Source organism: Ranitomeya variabilis, chromosome 2, assembly GCF_051348905.1.
Source record: "Ranitomeya variabilis isolate aRanVar5 chromosome 2, aRanVar5.hap1, whole genome shotgun sequence".
Lineage (NCBI taxonomy): Eukaryota > Metazoa > Chordata > Amphibia > Anura > Dendrobatidae > Ranitomeya > Ranitomeya variabilis.
In genome coordinates, this window is record NC_135233.1 from 195196716 (window position 1) to 195223245 (window position 26530).

The window sequence follows — 26530 nt, forward strand, 5'->3', positions numbered from 1 at the left end:
AGAGTTCATCTCCATAACTGTGCAGCCATAGAGTGCCTCTCCATAACTGTGCAGCCATAGAGTTCATCTCCATTACTGTGCAGCCATAGAGTTCATCTCCATAACTGTGCAGCCATAGAGTGCCTCTCCATAACTGTGCAGCCATAGAGTTCTTTTCCATAACTGTGCAGCCATAGAGTTCATCTCCATAACTGTGCAGCCATAGAGTTCATCTCCATAACTGTGCAGCCATAGAGTTCTTATCCATAACTGTGCAGCCACAGACTTCATCTCCATAACTGTGCAGCCATAGAGTGCCTCTCCATAACTGTGCAGCCATAGAGTTCATCTCCATAACTGTGCAGCCATAGAGTTCTTCTCCATAACTGTGCAGCCATAGAGTTCTTCTCCATAACTGTGCAGCCATAGAGTGCCTCTCCATAACTGTGCAGCCATAGAGTTCATCTCCATAACTGTGCAGCCATAGAATGCCTCTCCATAACTGTGCAGCCATAGAGTTCATCTCCATAACTGTGCAGCCATAGAGTGCCACTCCATAACTGTGCAGCTATACAGTTCTTCTCCATAACTGTGCAGCCATAGATTTCATAACTGTGCAGCCATAGAGGTCATCTCCATAACTGTGCAGCCATAGAGGTCATCTCCATAACTGTGCAGCCATAGAGTTCATCTCCATAACTGTGCAGCCATAGAGTGCCTCTCCATAACTGTGCAGCCATAGAGTTCATCTCCATAACTGTGCAGCCATAGAGTTCATCTCCATAACTGTGAAGCCATAGAGTGCCTCTCCATAACTGTGCAGCCATAGAGTTCTTTTCCATAACTGTGCAGCCATAGAGTTCATCTCCATAACTGTGCAGCCATAGAGTTCATCTCCATAACTGTGCAGCCATAGAGTTCTTATCCATAACTGTGCAGCCACAGACTTCATCTCCATAACTGTGCAGCCATAGAGTGCCTCTCCATAACTGTGCAGCCATAGAGTTCATCTCCATAACTGTGCAGCCATAGAGTTCTTCTCCACAATTGTGCAGCCATAGAGTGCCTCTCCATAACTGTGCAGCCATAGAGTTCATCTCCATAACTGTGCAGCCATAGAGTGCCTCTCCATAACTGTGCAGCCATAGAGTTCATCTCCATAACTGTGCAGCCATAGAGTGCCTCTCCATAACTGTGCAGCCATAGAATGCCTCTCCATAACTGTGCAGCCATAGAGTTCATCTCCATAACTGTGCAGCCATAGAGTGCCTCTCCATAACTGTGCAGCCATACAGTTCTTCTCCATAACTGTGCAGCCATAGATTTCATAACTGTGCAGCCATAGAGGTCATCTCCATAACTGTGCAGCCATAGAGGTCATCTCCATAACTGTGCAGCCATAGAGTTCATCTCCATAACTGTGCAGCCATCGAGTTCTTCTCCATAACTGTGCAACCATAGAGTTCTTCTCCATAACTGTACAGCAATAGAGTTCTTCTCCATAACTGTACAGCCATAGAGTGCCTCTCCATAATTGTGCAGCCATAGAGTGCCTCTCCATAACTGTGCAGCCATAGAGTGCCTCTCCATAACTGTGCAGCTATAGAGTTCTTCTCCATAACTGTGCAGCCATAGAGTTCATCTCCATAACTGTGCAGCCATAGAGTTCATCTCCATAACTGTGCAGCCATAGAGTTCATCTCCATAACTGTGCAGCCATAGAGTGCCTCTCCATAACTGTGCAGCCATAGAGTACATCTCCATAACTGTGCAGCCATAGAGTTCATCTTCATAACTGTGCAGCCATAGAGTTCATCTCCATAACTGTGCAGCCTTAGAGTTCATCTTCATAACTGTGCAGCCATAGAGTTCTTCTCCATAACTGTGCAGCCATAGAGTTCATCTCCATAACTGTGCAGTCATAGAGTTCATCTCCATAACTGTGCAGCCATAGAGTGCCTCTCCATAACTGTGCAGCCATAGAGTGCCTCTCCATAACTGTGCAGCCATAGAGTGCCTCTCCATAACTGTGCAGCCATAGAGTTCTTTTCCATAACTGTGCAGCCATAGAGTTCATCTTCATAACTGTGCAGCCATAGAGTTCATCTCCATAACGGTGCAGCCATAGAGTTCATCTCCATAACTGTGCAGCCATAGAGTTCATCTTCATAACTGTGCAGCCATAGAGATCATCTCCATAACTGTGCAGCCATAGAGTTCATCTTCATAACTGTGCAGCCATAGAGTTCATCTCCATAACTGTGCAGCCATAGAGTGCCTCTCCATAACTGTGCAGCCATAGAGTTCATCTCCATAACTGTGCAGCCATAGAGTTCTTCTCCATAACTGTGCAGCCATAGAGTGCCTCTCCATAACTGTGCAGCCATAGAGTTCATCTCCATAACTGTGCAGCCATAGAGTGCCTCTCCATAACTGTGCAGCCATAGAATGCCTCTCCATAACTGTGCAGCCATAGAGTTCATCTCCATAACTGTGCAGCCATAGAGTGCCTCTCCATAACTGTGCAGCCATACAGTTCTTCTCCATAACTGTGCAGCCATAGATTTCATAACTGTGCAGCCATAGAGGTCATCTCCATAACTGTGCAGCCATAGAGGTCATCTCCATAACTGTGCAGCCATAGAGTTCATCTCCATAACTGTGCAGCCATCGAGTTCTTCTCCATAACTGTGCAACCATAGAGTTCTTCTCCATAACTGTACAGCAATAGAGTTCTTCTCCATAACTGTACAGCCATAGAGTGCCTCTCCATAATTGTGCAGCCATAGAGTGCCTCTCCATAACTGTGCAGCCATAGAGTGCCTCTCCATAACTGTGCAGCTATAGAGTTCTTCTCCATAACTGTGCAGCCATAGAGTTCATCTCCATAACTGTGCAGCCATAGAGTTCATCTCCATAACTGTGCAGCCATAGAGTTCATCTCCATAACTGTGCAGCCATAGAGTGCCTCTCCATAACTGTGCAGCCATAGAGTACATCTCCATAACTGTGCAGCCATAGAGTTCATCTTCATAACTGTGCAGCCATAGAGTTCATCTCCATAACTGTGCAGCCATAGAGTTCATCTTCATAACTGTGCAGCCATAGAGTTCTTCTCCATAACTGTGCAGCCATAGAGTTCATCTCCATAACTGTGCAGTCATAGAGTTCATCTCCATAACTGTGCAGCCATAGAGTGCCTCTCCATAACTGTGCAGCCATAGAGTGCCTCTCCATAACTGTGCAGCCATAGAGTGCCTCTCCATAACTGTGCAGCCATAGAGTTCTTTTCCATAACTGTGCAGCCATAGAGTTCATCTTCATAACTGTGCAGCCATAGAGTTCATCTCCATAACGGTGCAGCCATAGAGTTCATCTCCATAACTGTGCAGCCATAGAGTTCATCTTCATAACTGTGCAGCCATAGAGTTCATCTCCATAACTGTGCAGCCATAGAGTTCATCTTCATAACTGTGCAGCCATAGAGTTCATCTCCATAACCGTGCAGCCATAGAGTGCCTCTCCATAACTGTGCAGCCATAGAGTTCATCTCCATAACTGTGCAGCCATAGAGTTCTTCTCCATAACTGTGCAGCCATAGAGTTCATCTCCATAACTGTGCAGCCATAGAGTTCTTCTCCATAACTGTGCAGCCATAGAGTGCCTCTCCATAACTGTGCAGCCATAGAGTTCATCTCCATAACTGTGCAGCCATAGAGTGCCTCTCCATAACTGTGCAGCCATAGAATGCCTCTCCATAACTGTGCAGCCATAGAGTTCATCTCCATAACTGTGCAGCCATAGAGTGCCTCTCCATAACTGTGCAGCCATACAGTTCTTCTCCATAACTGTGCAGCCATAGATTTCATAACTGTGCAGCCATAGAGGTCATCTCCATAACTGTGCAGCCATAGAGGTCATCTCCATAACTGTGCAGCCATAGAGTTCATCTCCATAACTGTGCAGCCATCGAGTTCTTCTCCATAACTGTGCAACTGCAGCGCCCCAGAGTCCTGGTCGTTGCAGTACTGTGGCTTCGCCACTAAGGGGAGCCATGGTGCGTTCGATGGCACTGAAGGAGTTCCTCTGATCAGGTATCACAGACACAAATATGTTTCACAGCAGGGCCTCCGGGGGGAGCTAAGGGTGCTATTCATTAGGCCACTCCCCACCATAGTGGGTAAACTGGGGGTCAGGCAGGAAGTTAGTTAGAACGCTGACTGGATTGAACGAAGCAACACCTAGTGAGAGAGGGTGTTGTGGAGGAAGAGACAGTAGGGTCTCTGCCAGGGGTGGGATCCTGGCAGAGGCTTGGCATCGGAAAGAACGTAACGGGACCGTGCCTGCTCAGCATAGCGGCGGTGCCCAAGAAAGGACTAGAAGCGAGATAGATTGTGCTGAGTGAGAAACGAGATCAAGCAGACGGAGAATACCAGCAGGGGTTTTGTTGAAAGAGGCAGCACCTTGCTGAGGCGCATTACCGGTGGCCGGAACGCCGAGGGAGTGGAATAATATACAGCTTTAAGCCATACTCCAAACAGCGGCAGGACAGTCAGTCTCAGGCGGGCTGTCTACCACATATCACCTATGAAGTCTTGGGGGGCAATTGCGGGAGAGGGGCGTCACTAGGGTCCCGGAAGAACTCCAGGCCTACCTGACAAACGGGTGCCGTTCCAACCTGAATAACAGGGAGGGATGGAATAAGAGAGGAACATCTAATCGAGCTGTGAGGGAACTTAAGAAACAGACACAACAGTTGTGGGGTACTTTCCGTGAGCACAGCAGGGAAGGACTACAACACACAGCGCTAAGAAGGAAGGCACTGATTTCCACCTGTGAAGAGAACTCTGGAGGTGCCATTGGACCGGCCGGACTTGCGCAGCCTGGTGAACCGTATTCTGGACTGAGGACTCAGAGATCTCCAGTAAAGAGGTAAAGAGACTGCAACCTGGTGTCCTCGTTATTTACCGCGACCTGCACCCCACAACTGCACCGCTACACCACCGTTATCACCACCTATTTCACCGGACGTCCTCCACTGACGGACAGGGCCACGGACCGGGTCTTGCCACCGTGACAACCCCAGGACTGAGACCTAGAGGCCCGGCTCCGGGTACCCCTCGGCCCTGCGGCGGTGTGGGGGGCGCTCCGCACAACCATAGAGTTCTTCTCCATAACTGTACAGCAATAGAGTTCTTCTCCATAACTGTACAGCCATAGAGTGCCTCTCCATAACTGTGCAGCCATAGAGTGCCTCTCCATAACTGTGCAGCCATAGCGTGCCTCTCCATAACTGTGCAGCTATAGAGTTCTTCTCCATAACTGTGCAGCCATAGAGTTCATCTCCATAACTGTGCAGCCATAGAGTTCATCTCCATAACTGTGCAGCCATAGAGTTCATCTCCATAACTGTGCAGCCATAGAGTTCCTCTCCATAACTGTGCAGCCATAGAGTGCCTCTCCATAACTGTGCAGCCATAGAGTACATCTCCATAACTGTGCAGCCATAGAGTTCATCTCCATAACTGTGCAGCCATAGAGTTCTTCTCCATAACTGTGCAGCCATAGAGTGCCTCTCCATAACTGTGCAGCCATAGAATGCCTCTCCATAACTGTGCAGCCATAGAGTTCATCTCCATAACTGTGCAGCCATACAGTTCTTCTCCATAACTGTGCAGCCATAGATTTCATAACTGTGCAGTCATAGAGGTCATCTCCATAACTGTGCAGCCATAGAGGTCATCTCCATAACTGTGCAGCCATAGAGTTTATCTTCATAACTGCGCAGCCATAGAGTTCATCTCCATAACTGTGCAACCACAGAGTTCTTCTCCATAACTGTACAGCAATAGAGTTCTTCTCCATAACTGTACAGCCATAGAGTGCCTCTCCATAACTGTGCAGCCATAGAGTGCCTCTCCATAACTGTGCAGCCATAGAGTGCCTCTCCATAACTGTGCAGCCATAGAGTTCTTCTCCATAACTGTGCAGCCATAGAGTTCATCTCCATAACTGTGCAGCCATAGAGTTCATCTCCATAACTGTGCAGCCATAGAGTTCATCTCCATAACGGTGCAGCCATAGAGTTCATCTCCATAACTGTGCAGCCATAGAGTGCCTCTCCATAACTGTGCAGCCATAGAGTTCATCTCCATAACTGTGCAGCCATAGAGTTCATCTCCATAACTGTGCAGCCATAGAGTTCATCTCCATAACGGTGCAGCCATAGAGTTCATCTCCATAACTGTGCAGCCATAGAGTGCCTCTCCATAACTGTGCAGCCATAGAGTTCATCTCCATAACTGTGCAGCCATAGACTTCATCTTCATAACTGTGCAGCCATAGAGTTCATCTCCATAACTGTGCAGCCATAGAGTTCATCTTCATAACTGTGCAGCCATAGAGTTCATCTCCATAACTGTGCAGCCATAGAGTGCCTCTCCATAACTGTGCAGCCATAGAGTTCATCTCCATAACTGTGCAGCCATAGAGTTCATCTCCATAACTGTGCAGCCATAGAGTGCCTCTCCATAACTGTGCAGCCATAGAATGCCTCTCCATAACTGTACAGCCATAGAGTTCATCTCCATAACTGTGCAGCCATACAGTGCCTCTCCATAACTGTGCAGCCATACAGTTCTACTCCATAACTGTGCAGCCATAGATTTCATAACTGTGCAGCCATAGAGGTCATCTCCATAACTGTGCAGCCATAGAGGTCATCTCCATAACTGTGCAGCCATAGAGTTCATCTTCATAACTGCGCAGCCATAGAGTTCATCTCCATAACTGTGCAACCACAGAGTTCTTCTCCATAACTGTGCAGCCATAGAGTTCTTCTCCATAACTGTGCAGCCATAGAGTTCATCTCCATAACTGTGCAGCCATAGAGTTCATCTCCATAACTGTGCAGCCATAGAGTGCCTCTCCATAACTGTGCAGCCATAGAGTTCATCTCCATAACTGTGCAGCCATAGAGTTCATCTTCATAACTGTGCAGCCATAGAGTGCCTCTCCATAACTGTGCAGCCATAGAGTTCATCTCCATAACTGTGCAGCCATAGAGTTCTTCTCCATAACTGTGCAGCCATAGAGTTCATCTCCATAACTGTGCAGCCATAGAGTTCATCTCCATAACTGTGCAGCCATAGAGTTCATCTCCATAACTGTGCAGCCATAGAGTGCCTCTCCATAACTGTGCAGCCATAGAGTTCATCTTCATAACTGTGCAGCCATAGAGTTCATCTCCATAACTGTGCAGCCATAGAGTTCATCTCCATAACTGTGCAGCCATAGAGTGCCTCTCCATAACTGTGCAGCCATAGAGTTCATCTGCATAACTGTGCAGCCATAGAGTTCATCTCCATAACTGTGCAGCCATAGAGTGCCTCTCCATAACTGTGCAGCCATAGAGTTCTTTTCCATAACTGTGCAGCCATAGAGTTCATCTCCATAACTGTGCAGCCATAGAGTTCATCTCCATAACTATGCAGCCATAGAGTTCTTATCCATAACTGTGCAGCCACAGACTTCATCTCCATAACTGTGCAGCCATAGAGTGCCTCTCCATAACTGTGCAGCCATAGAGGTCATCTCCATAACTGTGCAGCCATAGAGTTCTTCTCCATAACTGTGCAGCCATAGAGTTCTTCTCCATAACTGTGCAGCCATAGAGTGCCTCTCCATAACTGTGCAGCCATAGAGTTCATCTCCATAACTGTGCAGCCATAGAATGCCTCTCCATAACTGTGCAGCCATAGAGTTCATCTCCATAACTGTGCAGCCATAGAGTGCCTCTCCATAACTGTGCAGCCATACAGTTCTTCTCCATAACTGTGCAGCCATAGATTTCATAACTGTGCAGCCATAGAGGTCATCTCCATAACTGTGCAGCCATAGAGGTCATCTCCATAACTGTGCAGCCATAGAGTTCATCTCCATAACTGTGCAGCCATAGAGTGCCTCTCCATAACTGTGCAGCCATAGAGTTCATCTCCATAACTGTGCAGCCATAGAGTTCATCTCCATAACTGTGCAGCCATAGAGTGCCTCTCCATAACTGTGCAGCCATAGAGTTCTTTTCCATAACTGTGCAGCCATAGAGTTCATCTCCATAACTGTGCAGCCATAGAGTTCATCTCCATAACTGTGCAGCCATAGAGTGCCTCTCCATAACTGTGCAGCCATAGAGTTCATCTCCATAACTGTGCAGCCATAGAGTTCTTCTCCACAACTGTGCAGCCATAGACTGCCTCTCCATAACTGTGCAGCCATAGAGTTCATGTCCATAACTGTGCAGCCATAGAGTTCTTCTCCACAACTGTGCAGCCATAGAGTGCCTCTCCATAACTGTGCAGCCATAGAGGTCATCTCCATAACTGTGCAGCCATAGAGTTCATCTCCATAACTGTGCAGCCATAGAGTGCCTCTCCATAACTGTGCAGCCATAGAGTTCTTTTCCATAACTGTGCAGCCATAGAGTTCATCTCCATAACTGTGCAGCCATAGAGTTCATCTCCATAACTGTGCAGCCATAGAGTTCTTATGCATATCTGTGCAGCCACAGACTTCATCTCCATAACTGTGCAGCCATAGAGTGCCTCTCCATAACTGTGCAGCCATAGAGTTCATCTCCATAACTGTGCAGCCATAGAGTTCATCTCCATAACTGTGCAGCCATAGAGTTCTTATCCATAACTGTGCAGCCACAGACTTCATCTCCATAACTGTGCAGCAATAGAGTGCCTCTCCATAACTGTGCAGCCATAGAGTTCATCTCCATAACTGTGCAGCCATAGAGTTCTTCTCCACAACTGTGCAGCCATAGAGTGCCTCTCCATAACTGTGCAGCCATAGAGGTCATCTCCATAACTGTGCAGCCATAGAGTTCATCTTCATAACTGCGCAGCCATAGAGTTCATCTCCATAACTGTGCAAGCACAGAGTTCTTCTCCATAACTGTGCAGCCATAGAGTTCTTCTCCATAACTGTGCAGCCATAGAGTTCATCTCCATAACTGTGCAGCCATAGAGTGCCTCTCCATAACTGTGCAGCCATAGAGTTCATCTCCATAACTGTGCAGCCATAGAGTTCATCTTCATAACTGTGCAGCCATAGAGTTCATCTCCATAACTGTGCAGCCATAGAGTTCTTCTCCATAACTGTGCAGCCATAGAGTTCATCTCCATAACTGTGCAGCCATAGAGTGCCTCTCCATAACTGTGCAGCCATAGAGTTCATCTCCATAACTGTGCAGCCATAGAGTTCATCTCCATAACTGTGCAGCCATAGAGTGCCTCTCCATAACTGTGCAGCCATAGAGTTCATCTCCATAACTGTGCAGCCATAGAGTTCTTCTCCATAACTGTGCAGCCATAGAGTTCATCTCCATAACTGTGCAGCCATAGAGTGCCTCTCCATAACTGTGCAGCCATAGAGTTCATCTCCATTACTGTGCAGCCATAGAGTTCATCTCCATAACTGTGCAGCCATAGAGTGCCTCTCCATAACTGTGCAGCCATAGAGTTCTTTTCCATAACTGTGCAGCCATAGAGTTCATCTCCATAACTGTGCAGCCATAGAGTTCATCTCCATAACTGTGCAGCCATAGAGTTCTTATCCATAACTGTGCAGCCACAGACTTCATCTCCATAACTGTGCAGCCATAGAGTGCCTCTCCATAACTGTGCAGCCATAGAGTTCATCTCCATAACTGTGCAGCCATAGAGTTCATCTCCATAACTGTGCAGCCATAGAGTTCTTCTCCATAACTGTGCAGCCATAGAGTTCTTGTCCATAACTGTGCAGCCATAGAGTGCCTCTCCATAACTGTGCAGCCATAGAGTTCATCTCCATAACTGTGCAGCCATAGAATGCCTCTCCATAACTGTGCAGCCATAGAGTTCATCTCCATAACTGTGCAGCCATAGAGTGCCACTCCATAACTGTGCAGCTATACAGTTCTTCTCCATAACTGTGCAGCCATAGATTTCATAACTGTGCAGCCATAGAGGTCATCTCCATAACTGTGCAGCCATAGAGGTCATCTCCATAACTGTGCAGCCATAGAGTTCATCTCCATAACTGTGCAGCCATAGAGTGCCTCTCCATAACTGTGCAGCCATAGAGTTCATCTCCATAACTGTGCAGCCATAGAGTTCATCTCCATAACTGTGCAGCCATAGAGTGCCTCTCCATAACTGTGCAGCCATAGAGTTCTTTTCCATAACTGTGCAGCCATAGAGTTCATCTCCATAACTGTGCAGCCATAGAGTTCATCTCCATAACTGTGCAGCCATAGAGTTCTTATCCATAACTGTGCAGCCACAGACTTCATCTCCATAACTGTGCAGCCATAGAGTGCCTCTCCATAACTGTGCAGCCATAGAGTTCATCTCCATAACTGTGCAGCCATAGAGTTCTTCTCCACAATTGTGCAGCCATAGAGTGCCTCTCCATAACTGTGCAGCCATAGAGTTCATCTCCATAACTGTGCAGCCATAGAGTGCCTCTCCATAACTGTGCAGCCATAGAGTTCATCTCCATAACTGTGCAGCCATAGAGTGCCTCTCCATAACTGTGCAGCCATAGAATGCCTCTCCATAACTGTGCAGCCATAGAGTTCATCTCCATAACTGTGCAGCCATAGAGTGCCTCTCCATAACAGTGCAGCCATACAGTTCTTCTCCATAACTGTGCAGCCATAGATTTCATAACTGTGCAGCCATAGAGGTCATCTCCATAACTGTGCAGCCATAGAGGTCATCTCCATAACTGTGCAGCCATAGAGTTCATCTCCATAACTGTGCAGCCATAGAGTGCCTCTCCATAACTGTGCAGCCATAGAGTTCATCTCCATAACTGTGCAGCCATAGAGTTCTTCTCCACAATTGTGCAGCCATAGAGTGCCTCTCCATAACTGTGCAGCCATAGAGTTCATCTCCATAACTGTGCAGCCATAGAGTGCCTCTCCATAACTGTGCAGCCATAGAGTTCATCTCCATAACTGTGCAGCCATAGAGTGCCTCTCCATAACTGTGCAGCCATAGAATGCCTCTCCATAACTGTGCAGCCATAGAGTTCATCTCCATAACTGTGCAGCCATAGAGTGCCTCTCCATAACTGTGCAGCCATACAGTTCTTCTCCATAACTGTGCAGCCATAGATTTCATAACTGTGCAGCCATAGAGGTCATCTCCATAACTGTGCAGCCATAGAGGTCATCTCCATAACTGTGCAGCCATAGAGTTCATCTCCATAACTGTGCAGCCATCGAGTTCTTCTCCATAACTGTGCAACCATAGAGTTCTTCTCCATAACTGTACAGCAATAGAGTTCTTCTCCATAACTGTACAGCCATAGAGTGCCTCTCCATAATTGTGCAGCCATAGAGTGCCTCTCCATAACTGTGCAGCCATAGAGTGCCTCTCCATAACTGTGCAGCTATAGAGTTCTTCTCCATAACTGTGCAGCCATAGAGTTCATCTCCATAACTGTGCAGCCATAGAGTTCATCTCCATAACTGTGCAGCCATAGAGTTCATCTCCATAACTGTGCAGCCATAGAGTGCCTCTCCATAACTGTGCAGCCATAGAGTACATCTCCATAACTGTGCAGCCATAGAGTTCATCTTCATAACTGTGCAGCCATAGAGTTCATCTCCATAACTGTGCAGCCATAGAGTTCATCTTCATAACTGTGCAGCCATAGAGTTCTTCTCCATAACTGTGCAGCCATAGAGTTCATCTCCATAACTGTGCAGTCATAGAGTTCATCTCCATAACTGTGCAGCCATAGAGTGCCTCTCCATAACTGTGCAGCCATAGAGTGCCTCTCCTTAACTGTGCAGCCATAGAGTGCCTCTCCATAACTGTGCAGCCATAGAGTTCTTTTCCATAACTGTGCAGCCATAGAGTTCATCTTCATAACTGTGCAGCCATAGAGTTCATCTCCATAACGGTGCAGCCATAGAGTTCATCTCCATAACTGTGCAGCCATAGAGTTCATCTTCATAACTGTGCAGCCATAGAGTTCATCTCCATAACTGTGCAGCCATAGAGTTCATCTTCATAACTGTGCAGCCATAGAGTTCATCTCCATAACTGTGCAGCCATAGAGTGCCTCTCCATAACTGTGCAGCCATAGAGTTCATCTCCATAACTGTGCAGCCATAGAGTTCTTCTCCATAACTGTGCAGCCATAGAGTTCATCTCCATAACTGTGCAGCCATAGAGTTCTTCTCCATAACTGTGCAGCCATAGAGTGCCTCTCCATAACTGTGCAGCCATAGAGTTCATCTCCATAACTGTGCAGCCATAGAGTGCCTCTCCATAACTGTGCAGCCATAGAATGCCTCTCCATAACTGTGCAGCCATAGAGTTCATCTCCATAACTGTGCAGCCATAGAGTGCCTCTCCATAACTGTGCAGCCATACAGTTCTTCTCCATAACTGTGCAGCCATAGATTTCATAACTGTGCAGCCATAGAGGTCATCTCCATAACTGTGCAGCCATAGAGGTCATCTCCATAACTGTGCAGCCATAGAGTTCATCTCCATAACTGTGCAGCCATCGAGTTCTTCTCCATAACTGTGCAACTGCAGCGCCCCAGAGTCCTGGTCGTTGCAGTACTGTGGCTTCGCCACTAAGGGGAGCCATGATGCGTTCGATGGCACTGAAGGAGTTCCTCTGATCAGGTATCACAGACACAAATATGTTTCACAGCAGGGCCTCCGGGGGGAGCTAAGGGTGCTATTCATTAGGCCACTCCCCACCATAGTGGGTAAACTGGGGGTCAGGCAGGAAGTTAGTTAGAACGCTGACTGGATTGAACGAAGCAACACCTAGTGAGAGAGGGTGTTGTGGAGGAAGAGACAGTAGGGTCTCTGCCAGGGGTGGGATCCTGGCAGAGGCTTGGCATCGGAAAGAACGTAACGGGACCGTGCCTGCTCAGCATAGCGGCGGTGCCCAAGAAAGGACTAGAAGCGAGATAGATTGTGCTGAGTGAGAAACGAGATCAAGCAGAAGGAGAATACCAGCAGGGGTTTTGTTGAAAGAGGCAGCACCTTGCTGAGGCGCATTACCGGTGGCCGGAACGCCGAGGGAGTGGAATAATATACAGCTTTAAGCCATACTCCAAACAGCGGCAGGACAGTCAGTCTCAGGCGGGCTGTCTACCACATATCACCTATGAAGTCTTGGGGGGCAATTGCGGGAGAGGGGCGTCACTAGGGTCCCGGAAGAACTCCAGGCCTACCTGACAAACGGGTGCCGTTCCAACCTGAATAACAGGGAGGGATGGAATAAGAGAGGAACATCTAATCGAGCTGTGAGGGAACTTAAGAAACAGACACAACAGTTGTGGGGTACTTTCCGTGAGCACAGCAGGGAAGGACTACAACACACAGCGCTAAGAAGGAAGGCACTGATTTCCACCTGTGAAGAGAACTCTGGAGGTGCCATTGGACCGGCCGGACTTGCGCAGCCTGGTGAACCGTATTCTGGACTGAGGACTCAGAGATCTCCAGTAAAGAGGTAAAGAGACTGCAACCTGGTGTCCTCGTTATTTACCGCGACCTGCACCCCACAACTGCACCGCTACACCACCGTTATCACCACCTATTTCACCGGACGTCCCCCACTGACGGACAGGGCCACGGACCGGGTCTTGCCACCGTGACAACCCCAGGACTGAGACCTAGAGGCCCGGCTCCGGGTACCCCTCGGCCCTGCGGCGGTGTGGGGGGCGCTCCGCACAACCATAGAGTTCTTCTCCATAACTGTACAGCAATAGAGTTCTTCTCCATAACTGTACAGCCATAGAGTGCCTCTCCATTACTGTGCAGCCATAGAGTGCCTCTCCATAACTGTGCAGCCATAGAGTGCCTCTCCATAACTGTGCAGCTATAGAGTTCTTCTCCATAACTGTGCAGCCATAGAGTTCATCTCCATAACTGTGCAGCCATAGAGTTCATCTCCATAACTGTGCAGCCATAGAGTTCATCTCCATAACTGTGCAGCCATAGAGTTCCTCTCCATAACTGTGCAGCCATAGAGTGCCTCTCCATAACTGTGCAGCCATAGAGTACATCTCCATAACTGTGCAGCCATAGAGTTCATCTCCATAACTGTGCAGCCATAGAGTTCATCTTCATAACTGTGCAGCCATAGAGTTCTTCTCCATAACTGTGCAGCCATAGAGTTCATCTTCATAACTGTGCAGTCATAGAGTTCATCTCCATAACTGTGCAGCCATAGAGTGCCTCTCCATAACTGTGCAGCCACAGAGTGCCTCTCCATAACTGTGCAGCCATAGAGTGCCTCTCCATAACTGTGCAGCCATAGAGTTCATCTCCATAACTGTGCAGCCATAGAGTTCATCTTCATAACTGTGCAGCCATAGAGTTCATCTCCATAACTGTGCAGCCATAGAGTTCTTCTCCATAACTGTGCAGCCATAGAGTTCATCTTCATAACTGTGCAGCCATAGAGTTCATCTCCATAACGGTGCAGCCATAGAGTTCATCTCCATAACTGTGCAGCCATAGAGTTCATCTTCATAACTGTGCAGCCATAGAGTTCATCTCCATAACTGTGCAGCCATAGAGTTCATCTCCATAACTGTGCAGCCATAGAGTTCATCTCCATAACTGTGCAGCCATAGAGTGCCTCTCCATAACTGTGCAGCCATAGAGTTCATCTCCATAACTGTGCAGCCATAGAGTGCCTCTCCATAACTGTGCAGCCATACAGTTCTTCTCCATAACTGTGCAGCCATAGATTTCATAACTGTGCAGCCATAGAGGTCATCTCCATAACTGTGCAGCCATAGAGGTCATCTCCATAACTGTGCAGCCATAGAGTTCATCTCCATAACTGTGCAGCCATCGAGTTCTTCTCCATAACTGTGCAACCATAGAGTTCTTCTCCATAACTGTACAGCAATAGAGTTCTTCTCCATAAATGTACAGCCATAGAGTACCTCTCCATAACTGTGCAGCCATAGAGTGCCTCTCCATAACTGTGCAGCCATAGAGTGCCTCTCCATAACTGTGCAGCTATAGAGTTCTTCTCCATAACTGTGCAGCCATAGAGTTCATCTCCATAACTGTGCAGCCATAGAGTTCATCTCCATAACTGTGCAGCCATAGAGTTCATCTCCATAACTGTGCAGCCATAGAGTTCATCTCCATAACTGTGCAGCCATAGAGTGCCTCTCCATAACTGTGCAGCCATAGAGTACATCTCCATAACTGTGCAGCCATAAAGTTCATCTTCATAACTGTGCAGCCATAGAGTTCATCTTCATAACTGTGTAGCCATAGAGTTCTTCTCCATAACTGTGCAGCCATAGAGTTCATCTCCATAACTGTGCAGTCATAGAGTTCATCTCCATAACTGTGCAGCCATAGAGTGCCTCTCCATAACTGTGCAGCCATAGAGTTCATCTTCATAACTGTGCAGCCATAGAGTTCTTCTCCATAACTGTGCAGCCATAGAGTTCATCTTCATAACTGTGCAGCCATAGAGTTCATCTCCATAACGGTGCAGCCATAGAGTTCATCTCCATAACTGTGCAGCCATAGAGTGCCTCTCCATAACTGTGCAGCCATAGAGTTCATCTCCATAACTGTGCAGCCATAGAGTTCATCTTCATAACTGTGCAGCCATAGAGTTCATCTTCATAACTGTGCAGCCATAGAGTTCATCTCCATAACTGTGCAGCCATAGAGTTCATCTTCATAACTGTGCAGCCATAGAGTTCATCTCCATAACTGTGCAGCCATAGAGTTCATCTCCATAACTGTGCAGCCATAGAGTTCATCTCCATAACTGTGCAGCCATAGAGTTCATCTCCATAACTGTGCAGCCATAGAGTGCCTCTCCATAACTGTGCAGCCATAGAATGCCTCTCCATAACTGTGCAGCCATAGAGTTCATCTCCATAACTGTGCAGCCATAGAGTGCCTCTCCATAACTGTGCAGCCATACAGTTCTTCTCCATAACGGTGCAGCCATAGATTTCATAACTGTGCAGCCATAGAGGTCATCTCCATAACTGTGCATCCATAGAGGTCATCTCCATAACTGTGCAGCCATAGAGTTCATCTTCATAACTGCGCAGCCATAGAGTTCATCTCCATAACTGTGCAACCACAGAGTTCTTCTCCATAACTGTGCAGCCATAGAGTTCTTCTCCATAACTGTGCAGCCATAGAGTTCATCTCCATAACTGTGCAGCCATAGAGTTCATCTCCATAACTGTGCAGCCATAGAGTGCCTCTCCATAACTGTGCAGCCATAGAGTTCATCTCCATAACTGTGCAGCCATAGAGTTCATCTTCATAACTGTGCAGCCATAGAGTTCATCTCCATAACTGTGCAGCCATAGAGTTCTTCTCCATAACTGTGCAGCCATAGAGTTCATCTCCATAACTGTGCAGCCATAGAGTGCCTCTCCATAACTGTGCAGCCATAGAGTTCATCTCCATAACTGTGCAGCCATAGAGTGCCTCTCCATAACTGTGCAGCCATAGAGTTCATCTTCATAACTGTGCAGCCATAGAGTTCATCTCCATAACTGTGCAGCCATAGAGTTTTTCTCCATAACTGTGCAGCCATAGAGTTCGTCTCCATAACTGTGCAGCCATAGAGTGCCTCTCCATAACGGTGCAGCCATAGAGTTCATCTCCATAACTGTGCAGCCATAGAGTTCATCTCCATAACTGTGCAGCCATAGAGTGCCTCTCCATAACTGTGCAGCCATAGAGTTCTTTTCCATAACTGTGCAGCCATAGAGTTCATCTCCATAACTGTGCAGCCATAGAGTTCATCTCCATAACTGTGCAGCCATAGAGTTCTTATCCATAACTGTGCAGCCACAGACTTCATCTCCATAACTGTGCAGCCATAGAGTGCCTCTCCATAACTGTGCAGCCATAGAGTTCATCTCCATAACTGTGCAGCCATAGAGTTCTTCTCCATAACTGTGCAGCCATAGAGTTCATCTCCATAACTGTGCAGCCATAGAGTTCTTCTCCATAACTGTGCAGCCATAGAGTGCCTCTCCATAACTGTGCAGCCATAGAGTTCATCTCCATAACTGTGCAGCCATAGAGTGCCTCTCCATAACTGTGCAGCCATAGAATGCCTCTCCATAACTGTGCAGCCATAGAGTTCATCTCCATAACTGTGCAGCCATAGAGTGCCTCTCCATAACTGTGCAGCCATACAGTTCTTCTCCATAACTGTGCAGCCATAGATTTCATAACTGTGCAGCCATAGAGGTCATCTCCATAACTGTGCAGCCATAGAGGTCATCTCCATAACTGTGCAGCCATAGAGTTCATCTCCATAACTGTGCAGCCATAGAGTGCCTCTCCATAACTGTGCAGCCATAGAGTTCATCTCCATAACTGTGCAGCCATAGAGTTCATCTCCATAACTGTGCAGCCATAGAGTGCCTCTCCATAACTGTGCAGCCATAGAGTTCTTTTCCATAACTGTGCAGCCATAGAGTTCATCTCCATAACTGTGCAGCCATAGAGTTCATCTCCATAACTGTGCAGCCATAGAGTTCTTATCCATAACTGTGCAGCCACAGACTTCATCTCCATAACTGTGCAGCCATAGAGTGCCTCTCCATAACTGTGCAGCCATAGAGTTCATCTCCATAACTGTGCAGCCATAGAGTTCTTCTCCATAACTGTGCAGCCATAGAGTTCATCTCCATAACTGTGCAGCCATAGAGTTCTTCTCCATAACTGTGCAGCCATAGAGTGCCTCTCCATAACTGTGCAGCCATAGAGTTCATCTCCATAACTGTGCAGCCATAGAGTGCCTCTCCATAACTGTGCAGCCATAGAATGCCTCTCCATAACTGTGCAGCCATAGAGTTCATCTCCATAACTGTGCAGCCATAGAGTGCCTCTCCATATCTGTGCAGCCATACAGTTCTTCTCCATAACTGTGCAGCCATAGATTTCATAACTGTGCAGCCATAGAGGTCATCTCCATAACTGTGCAGCCATAGAGGTCATCTCCATAACTGTGCAGCCATAGAGTTCATCTCCATAACTGTGCAGCCATCGAGTTCTTCTCCATAACTGTGCAGCCATAGAGTTCTTCTCCATAACTGTACAGCCATAGAGTGCCTCTCCATAACTGTGCAGCCATAGAGTGCCTCTCCATAACTGTGCAGCCATAGAGTGCCTCTCCATAACTGTGCAGCCATAGAGTTCATCTCCATAACTGTGCAGCCATAGAGTTCATCTCCATAACTGTACAGCCATAGAGTGCCTCTCCATAACTGTGCAGCCATAGAGTACATCTCCATAACTGTGCAGCCATAGAGTTCATCTTCATAACTGTGCAGCCATAGAGTTCATCTCCATAACTGTGCAGCCATAGATTTCATCTTCATAACTGTGCAGCCATAGAGTTCTTCTCCATAACTGTGCAGCCATAGAGTTCATCTCCATAACTGTGCAGTCATAGAGTTCATCTCCATAACTGTGCAGCCATAGAGTGCCTCTCCATAACTGTGCAGCCATAGAGTGCCTCTCCATAACTGTGCAGCCATAGAGTTCTTTTCCATAACTGTGCAGCCATAGAGTTCATCTTCATAACTGTGCAGCCATAGAGTGCCTCTCCATAACTGTGCAGCCATAGAGTGCCTCTCCATAACTGTGCAGCTATAGAGTTCTTCTCCATAACTGTGCAGCCATAGAGTTCATCTCCATAACTATGCAGCCATAGAGTTCTTATCCATAACTGTGCAGCCATAGAGTTCTTATCCATAACTGTGCAGCCATAGACTTCATCTCCATAACTGTGCAGCCATAGAGTTTTTCCATAACTGTGCAGCCATAGAGTTCTTCTCCATAACTGTGCAGCCATAGAGTTCATCTCCATAACTGTGCAGCCATAGAGTTCTTCTCATAACTGTGCCAGCAATATAGTGCATCTCTATAATGCGGCCAGTCATATAGTGCCTCTCCATAACAGTGCCAGTCATAGTCCCTCTCTATAACTGTGCAAGCTATACAGTGTCTCACTATAACTGTGCAGCCATAGAGTTCATCTCCATAACAATGCCAGCTACACAGGGTTGCTCCATAACGGTGCCAGCCATGTAATGCCGCTCCATAACTGTGCAAGCCAAATAGTATATCCCCATAACTGTGCCACCAATACAGTACCTTTCCATAACTGTGTAGCCGTACAGTGCTCCTCCAGGACAGTGCTAGCTACATACTGCCTCTCCCTAACTGTGCCAGCCATACAGTCCCTCTCCATAATGGTGTCAGCCATACAGTCCCTTTCCATAACTGTGCCAGCCTTACAATACATTTCCAGAGTTGCACCAGAAAGGTATATTGTATTAAGACAGCTATGATTTATATACTGCTTTGTCAGCTTCCTTATGTTTGGTGGAAATAAGTCAAAACATAAAAAAATTAGCAATATTAAAAGTAATGTATACGGAACAACAAAAGCTACTGTGAACAGAAGTGCCAAGCAGGTTTACCCCTAACACAACCACAGTTTTGTGTATAACTTACTGCATCTGTGTCTCCCACAGTCACAAGTTCAGAAAATCGCACTCTTCCTGGATTGGAGCGAAGTTTCTCCTTCTTGGCTGCACTTATAAAGGCAGATTTAGGAGACTGTTTAGGAAACAGAAATACCGAAGTCTTAATACAGTAGTTGTGCATATGCAGAACAATGATGACATGAAAGATTTGTTTCACTTTGAAACGTCTGTGATCTCACATGACAAGAGGGTATACTATTGGGATTTGTGGCAAAAAGAACTTATGAAAATAGATCAAGGAAATAGTGTGACAGTGTTTACCTTTACTAGATACAAGGAGCCCCAGTGTTCTATGAGCATAATCCTTTGTACTGGGTTTTCTGCAGTGATACATTTTAAGCGTGTAAGCCCAAAATCACAGTATAAACTAAGCACACAGCCTTTTCAAGGATATACAAGTGCTTCTCACTAAAATAGAATATCATCAAAAAGTTAATTTATTTCAGTTCCTCAATACAAAAAGTGAAACTCCTATATTAGGCTATGTTCACATTTGCGTTGTGCGCCGCAGCGTCGGCGCCGCAAGGCACAACGCAAACAAAAACGCAGCAAAACGCATGCACAACGCTGCGTTTTGCGCCGCATGCATCCTTTTTTTCATTGATTTTGGACGCAGCAAAAATGCAACTTGCTGCGTCCTCTGCGCCCGGACGCGGGCGCCGCAGGGACGCATGCGGCGCAAAACGCAAGTGCGACGCATGTCCATGCGCCCCCATGTTAAATATAGGGGCGCATGACGCATGCGGCGACGCTGTGGCGCCCGACGCTGCGGCGCCGACCGCAAATGTGAGCGTAGCCTTATATAGAGTCATTACACACTGAGTGATCTATTCCACGTGTTTATTTCTGTTAATGTTGATGATTATGGCTTACAGCCAATGAAAACCCAAAAGTATTTACCTCAGTAAAATACAATAATTAACAAAAAACAACTGCAATTGCTTCCTAAGCATTTACAGTGGATACGGAAAATACTCAGACCCCTTTACATTTTTCACACTTTGTTTCATTGCAGCCATTTGGTAAAAAAAAAGTTCATTTTTTTCTCAATAATGTACACTCTGCGCCCCATCTTGACTGAAAAAAAACCTCAGAAATGCAGTAATTTTTACAAATCTATTAAAAAACAAAAACTGAAATATCCCATGGTCATAAGTATTCAGACCCTTTGCTCAGTATTGAGTAGAAGCACCTTTTGAGTTAGTACAGCCATGAGTTGTCTTGGGAATGATGCAAAAAATGTTTCACCCCTGGATTTGGGGATCCTCTGCCATTCTTCCTTGCAGATCCTCTCCAGTTCCATCAGGTTGGATGTGAACGTTGGTGGACAGCCATTTTCAGGTCTCTCCAGAGATGCTCCATTGGGTTTAGGTCAGGGCTCTGGCTGGGCCAGTCAAGAATGGTCACAGAGTTGTTCTGAAGCCACTCCTTTGTTATTTTAGCTGTGTGCTTAGGGTCATTGTCTTGTTGGAAGGTGAACCTTCGGCCAAGTCTGAGGTCCAGAGTGCTCTGCAAGAGGTTTTCATCCAGGATATCTCTGTACTTGGCCGCATTCATGTTTCCTTCAATGGCAACCAGTCGTCCTGTCCCTGCAGCTGAAAAACACCCCCATAGCATGATGCTGCCGCCACCATGTTTCACTGTTGGGATTGCATTGGGCAAGTGATGAGCAGTGCCTGGTTTTCTCCACTCATACTGCTTAGAATTATCACCAAAAAGGTCTATCTTCATCTCATCAGACCAGAGAATCTTATTTCTCATAGTCTGGGAGTCATTCATGTGTTTTTTAGCAAACTCTATGTGGGCTTTCATATGTCTTGCACTGAGGAGAGGCTTCTGTCTGGCCACTCTGCCATAAAGGCCTAACTGGTGGAGGGCTGCAGTGATAGTTAACTTTGTGGAACTTTCTCCCATCTCCCTACTGCATCTCTGGAGCTCAGCCACAGTGATCTTGGGGTTCGTCTTTACCTCTCTCACCAAGTTTCTTCTCCCATGATTGCTCAGTTTGGCTGGATGGCTAGGTCTAGGAAGACTTCTGGTGGTCCCAAACTTCTTCCATTTAAGGATTATGGAGGTCATTGTGCTCTTAGGAACCTTGAGTACTGCAGAAATTCTGTTGTAACCTTGGCTAGATCTGTGCCTTGCCACAATTCTGTCTCTGAGCTCCTTGGCCTTTGACCTTATGATTCTCATGTGGTCTGACATGCACTGTGAGCTGTGAGGTCTTATATAGACAGGTGTGCGCCTTTCGAAATCAAGTCCTATCAGTTTAGTTAACCACAGATGGCTTCCAATGAAGGAGTAGAACCATCTCAAGGAGGCACACAAGGAAATGGACAGCATGTGACTTAAATATACTCATATTTGCTATATACTCATATCGGACATATTTATCTGAGGAAAGGGTCTGAATACTTATGACCATGTGATATTTCAGTTTTTCTTTTTTATTACATTTGCAAAAATGTCTACATTTCTGTTTTTTTTCAGTCAAGATGAGGTGCAGAGTGTACATTAACCCCTTTCTGACATTGGACGTACTATCCCGTCGAGGTGGGATGGGCCCGTATGACCACCGACGGGATAGTACGTCCAGCGCGATCGGTGGCGCTCACGGAGGGAGCGCCGCCGATCGCGGCCGGGTGTCAGCTGACTACCGCAGCTGACATCCGGCACTATGTGCCAGGAGCGGTCACGGACTGCCCCTGGCACATTAACCCCCGGCACACCGCGATCAAACATGATCGCGGTGTGCCGGCGGTACAGGGAAGCATCGTGCAGGGAGGGGGCTCCCTGCGGGCTTCCCTGAGACCCCTGGAGCAACGCGATGTGATCGCGTTGCTCCGAGGGTCTCCTACCTCCTTCCTCGCTGCAGGTCCCGGATCCAAGATGGCCGCGGCATCCGGGTCCTGCAAGGAGGGAGGTGGCTTACTGAGTGCCTGCTCAGAGCAGGCGCTTGGTAAGCGTGCAGCGCTCTAAGTCAGATCGGTGATCTGACAGAGTGCTGTGCAAACTGTCAGATCACCGATCTGTGATGTCCCCCCCTGGGACAAAGTAAAAAAGTTAAAAAAAATTTCCACATGTGTAAAAAAAAATTAAAAAAAAAATTCCTAAATAAAGAAAAAATATATATATATTATTCCCATAAATACATTTCTTTATCTAAATAAAAAAAAAAACAATAAAAGTACACATATTTAGTATCGCCGAGTCCGTAACGACCCAACCTATAAAACTATATCACTAGTTAACCCCTTCAGTGAACACCGTAGGGGGAAAAAAAAAACAAGGCAAAAAACGACGCTTTATTATCATACCGCCAAACAAAAAGTGGAAAAATACACGATCAAAAAGACGGATATAAATAACCATGGTACCGCTGAAAATGGCATCTTGACCCGCAAAAAACGAGCCACCATACAGCATCATCATCAAAAAAATGAAAAAGTTATAGTCCTCAGAATAAAGCAATGCAAAAATAATTATTTATTCTATAAAATAGTTTTTATCGTATAAAAGCGCCAAAACACAATAAAATTATATAAATGAGGTATCGCTGTAATCGTACAGACCCGAAGAATAAAACTGCTTTATCAAGTTTACCAAACGTGGAACGGTATAAACGCCTCCCCCAAAAGAAATTCATGAATAGCTGGTTTTTTGTCATTCTGCCTCACAAAAATCTGAATAAAAAGCGATCAAAAACTGTCACGTGTCCAAAAATGTTATCAATAAAAACGTCAACTCGTCCCGCAAAAAACAAGACCTCACATGACTCTGTGGACCAAAATATGGAAAAATTATAGCTCTCAAAATGTGGAGACGCAAAAACTTTTTTGCTATAAAAAGCGTCTTTTAGTGTGTGACAGCTGCCAATCATAACAATCCGATATAAGAAATGCTATGAAAGTAAATCAAACCCCCCTTCATCACCCCCTTAGTTAGGGAAAAATAATAAAATTTAAAAAAATGTATTTATTTCCATTTTCCCATTAGGGTTAGGGTTAGGGCTAGGGTTAGGGCTAGGGTTAGGATTAGGGTTAGGGTTAGGGCTAGGGTTAGGGCTAGGGTTAGGGCTAGGGTTAGGGTTAGGGTTAGGGCTAGGGTTAGGGCTAGGGTTAGGGTTAGGGCTATGGTTAGGGTTGGGGCTAGGGTTGGAGCTAAAGTTAGGGTTAGGGTTGGGGCTAAAGATAGGGTTAGGGTTGGGGCTAAAGTTAGGGTTTGGATTACATTTACAGTTGGGATTAGGTTTGGGATTAGAGTTAGGGGTGTGTCAGGGTTAGGGGTGTGGTTAGGGTTACCGTTGGGATTAGGGTTAGGGGTGTGTTTGGATTAGGGTTTCAGGTAGAATTGGGGAGTTTCCACTGTTCAGGCACATCAGGGCTCTCCAAACGCGACATGGCGTCCGATCTCAATTCCAGCCAATTCTGCATTGAAAAAGTAAAACAGTGCTCCTTCCCTTCCGAGCTTTCCCGTGCGCCCAAACAGGGTTTTACCCCAACATATGAGGCATCAGCGTACTCGGGACAAATTGGACAACAACTTTTGGGGTCCAAGTTCTCTTGTTACCCTTGGGAAAATATAAATTTGGGGGGCTAAAAATCATTTTTGTGGGAAAAAAAAGATTTTTTACTTTCACGGCTCTGCGTTGTAAACTGTAGTGAAACACTTGGGGGTTCAAAGTTCTCACAACACATCTAGATAAGTTCCTTGGGAGGTCTAGTTTCCAATATGGGGTCACTTTTGGGGGTTTCTACTGTTTGGGTACATCAGGGGCTCTGCAAATGCAACGTGACGCCTGCAGACCAATCCATCTAAGTCTGCATTCCAAATGGCGCTCCTTCCCTTCCGAGCTCTGCCATGCGCCCAAACAGTGGTTCCCTCCCACATATGGGGTATCAGAATAGTCAGGACAAATTGGACAACTTTTGGGGTCCAATTTCTCCTGTTACCCTTGGGAAAATACAAAACTGGGGGCTAAAAAAATCATTTTTGTGGAAAAAAATATTTTTTATTTTCACGGCTCTGCGCTATAAACTGTAGTGAAACACTTGGGGGTTCAAAGTTCTCACAACACAACTAGATAAGCTCCTTGGGAGGTCTAGTTTCCAATATGGGGTCACTTGTGGGGGGTTTCTACTGTTTGGGTACATCAGGCGCTCCTTCCCTCCCGAGCTCAGCCATGCGCCCAAACAGTCAGTCAGGACAAATTGGACAACAACTTTTGGGGTCCAATTTATCCTGTTACCCTTGTGAAAATATAAAACTGGGGGCTAAAAAATCATTTTTGCGAAAAAAAAAAGAAATTTTATTTTCACGGCTCTGCGTTATAAACTGTAGTGAAACACTTGGGGGATCAAAGCTCTCAAAAGACATCTAGATAAGTTCCTTAGGGGGTCTACTTTCCAAAATGGTGTCACTTGTGGGGGGTTTAATGTTTAGGCACATCAGGGGCTCTCCAAACGCGACATGGCGTCCCATCTTAATTCCTGTCAATTTTGCATTGAAAAGTCAAATGGCGCTCCTTCCCTTCCGAGCTCTGCCATGCACCCAAACAGTCGTTTACCCCCACATATGGGGTATCGGCATACTCAGGACAAATTGCACAACAACTTTTGTGGTCTAAATTCTTCTCTTACCCTTGGGAAAATAAAAAATTGGGGGTAAAAAGATAATTTTTGTGAAAAAATATGATTTTTTATTTTTACGGCTCTGCATTATAAACTTCTGTGAAGCACTTGTTGGGTCAAAGTGCTCACCACACATCTAGATAAGTTCCTTAAGGGGTCTACTTTCCATAATGGTGTCACTTGTGGGGGGTTTCAATGTTTAGGCACATCAGGGGCTCTCCAAATGCAACATGGCGTCCCATCTTAATTCCAGTCAATTTTGCATTGAAAAGTCAAATGGCGCTCCTTCCCTTCCGAGCTCTGCTATGCGCCCAAACAGTGGTTTACCCCCACATATGGGGTATCGGTGTACTCAGGACAAATTGCACAACAACTTTTGGGGTTGAATTTCTTCTCTTACCCTTGGGAAAATAAAAAAATAGGGGCGAAAAAAATAATTTTTGTGAAAAAAAATTATTTTTATTTTTACGGCTCTGCATTATAAACTTCTGTGCAGCACTTGGTGGATCAAAGTGCTCACCACACATCTAGATGAGTTCCTTAGGGGGTCTACTTTCCAAAATGGTGTCACTTGTGGGGGGTTTCAATGTTTAGGCACATCAGGGGCTCTCCAAACCCAACATAGCGTTCCATCTCCATTCCAGTCAATTTTGCATTGAAAAGTCAAATGGCGCTCCTTCCCTTCCGAGCTCTGCGGTGCGCCCAAACAGTGGTTTACCCCCACATATGGGGTATCAGCGTACTCAGCACAATTTGTACAACAACTTTTGGGGTCCATTTTCTCCTGTTACCATTGGTAAAATAAAACAAATTGGAGCTGAAATAAATTTTGTGTAAAAAAAATTGAAATGTTCATTTTTATTTAAACATTCCAAAAATTCCTGTGAAACACCTGAAGGGTTAATAAATTTCTTGAATGTGGTTTTGAGCACCTTGAGGGGTGCAGTTTTTAGAATGGTGTCACACTTGGGTATTTTCTGTCATATAGACCCCTCAAAATGACTTCAAATGAGATGTGGTCCCTAAAAAAAAATGGTGTTGTAAAAATGAGAAATTGCTGGTCAACTTTTAACCCGTATAACTCCCTAACAAAAAAAAAATTTTGGTTCCTAAATTGTGCTGATGTAAAGTAGACATGTGGGAAATGTTACCTATTAAGTATTTTGTGTGACATATCTTTGTGATTTAAGGGCATAAAAATTCAAAGTTGGAAAATTGCAAAATTTTCAAAATTTTTGCCAAATTTCCGTTTTTTTCACAAATAAAAGCAAGTTATGTCGAAGAAATTTTACCACTATCATGAAGTACAATATGTCACGAGAAAACA

At 46.0% G+C, this 26530-nt stretch overlaps 1 protein-coding gene across 2 annotated transcripts in view; it reads right to left on the minus strand.

Annotated features, from left to right (window-relative positions):
• The window catches only part of FRMPD3 (FERM and PDZ domain containing 3), a 371292-nt gene that overhangs the window by 147307 nt on the left and 197455 nt on the right, over positions 1-26530 (minus strand). For both annotated transcript variants that reach the window (XM_077283386.1, XM_077283387.1), the window contains one exon: positions 19542-19646. In XM_077283386.1, coding sequence (XP_077139501.1) covers positions 19542-19646 — 105 coding nt within the window. The remainder of the gene's footprint in view (positions 1-19541; positions 19647-26530) is intronic.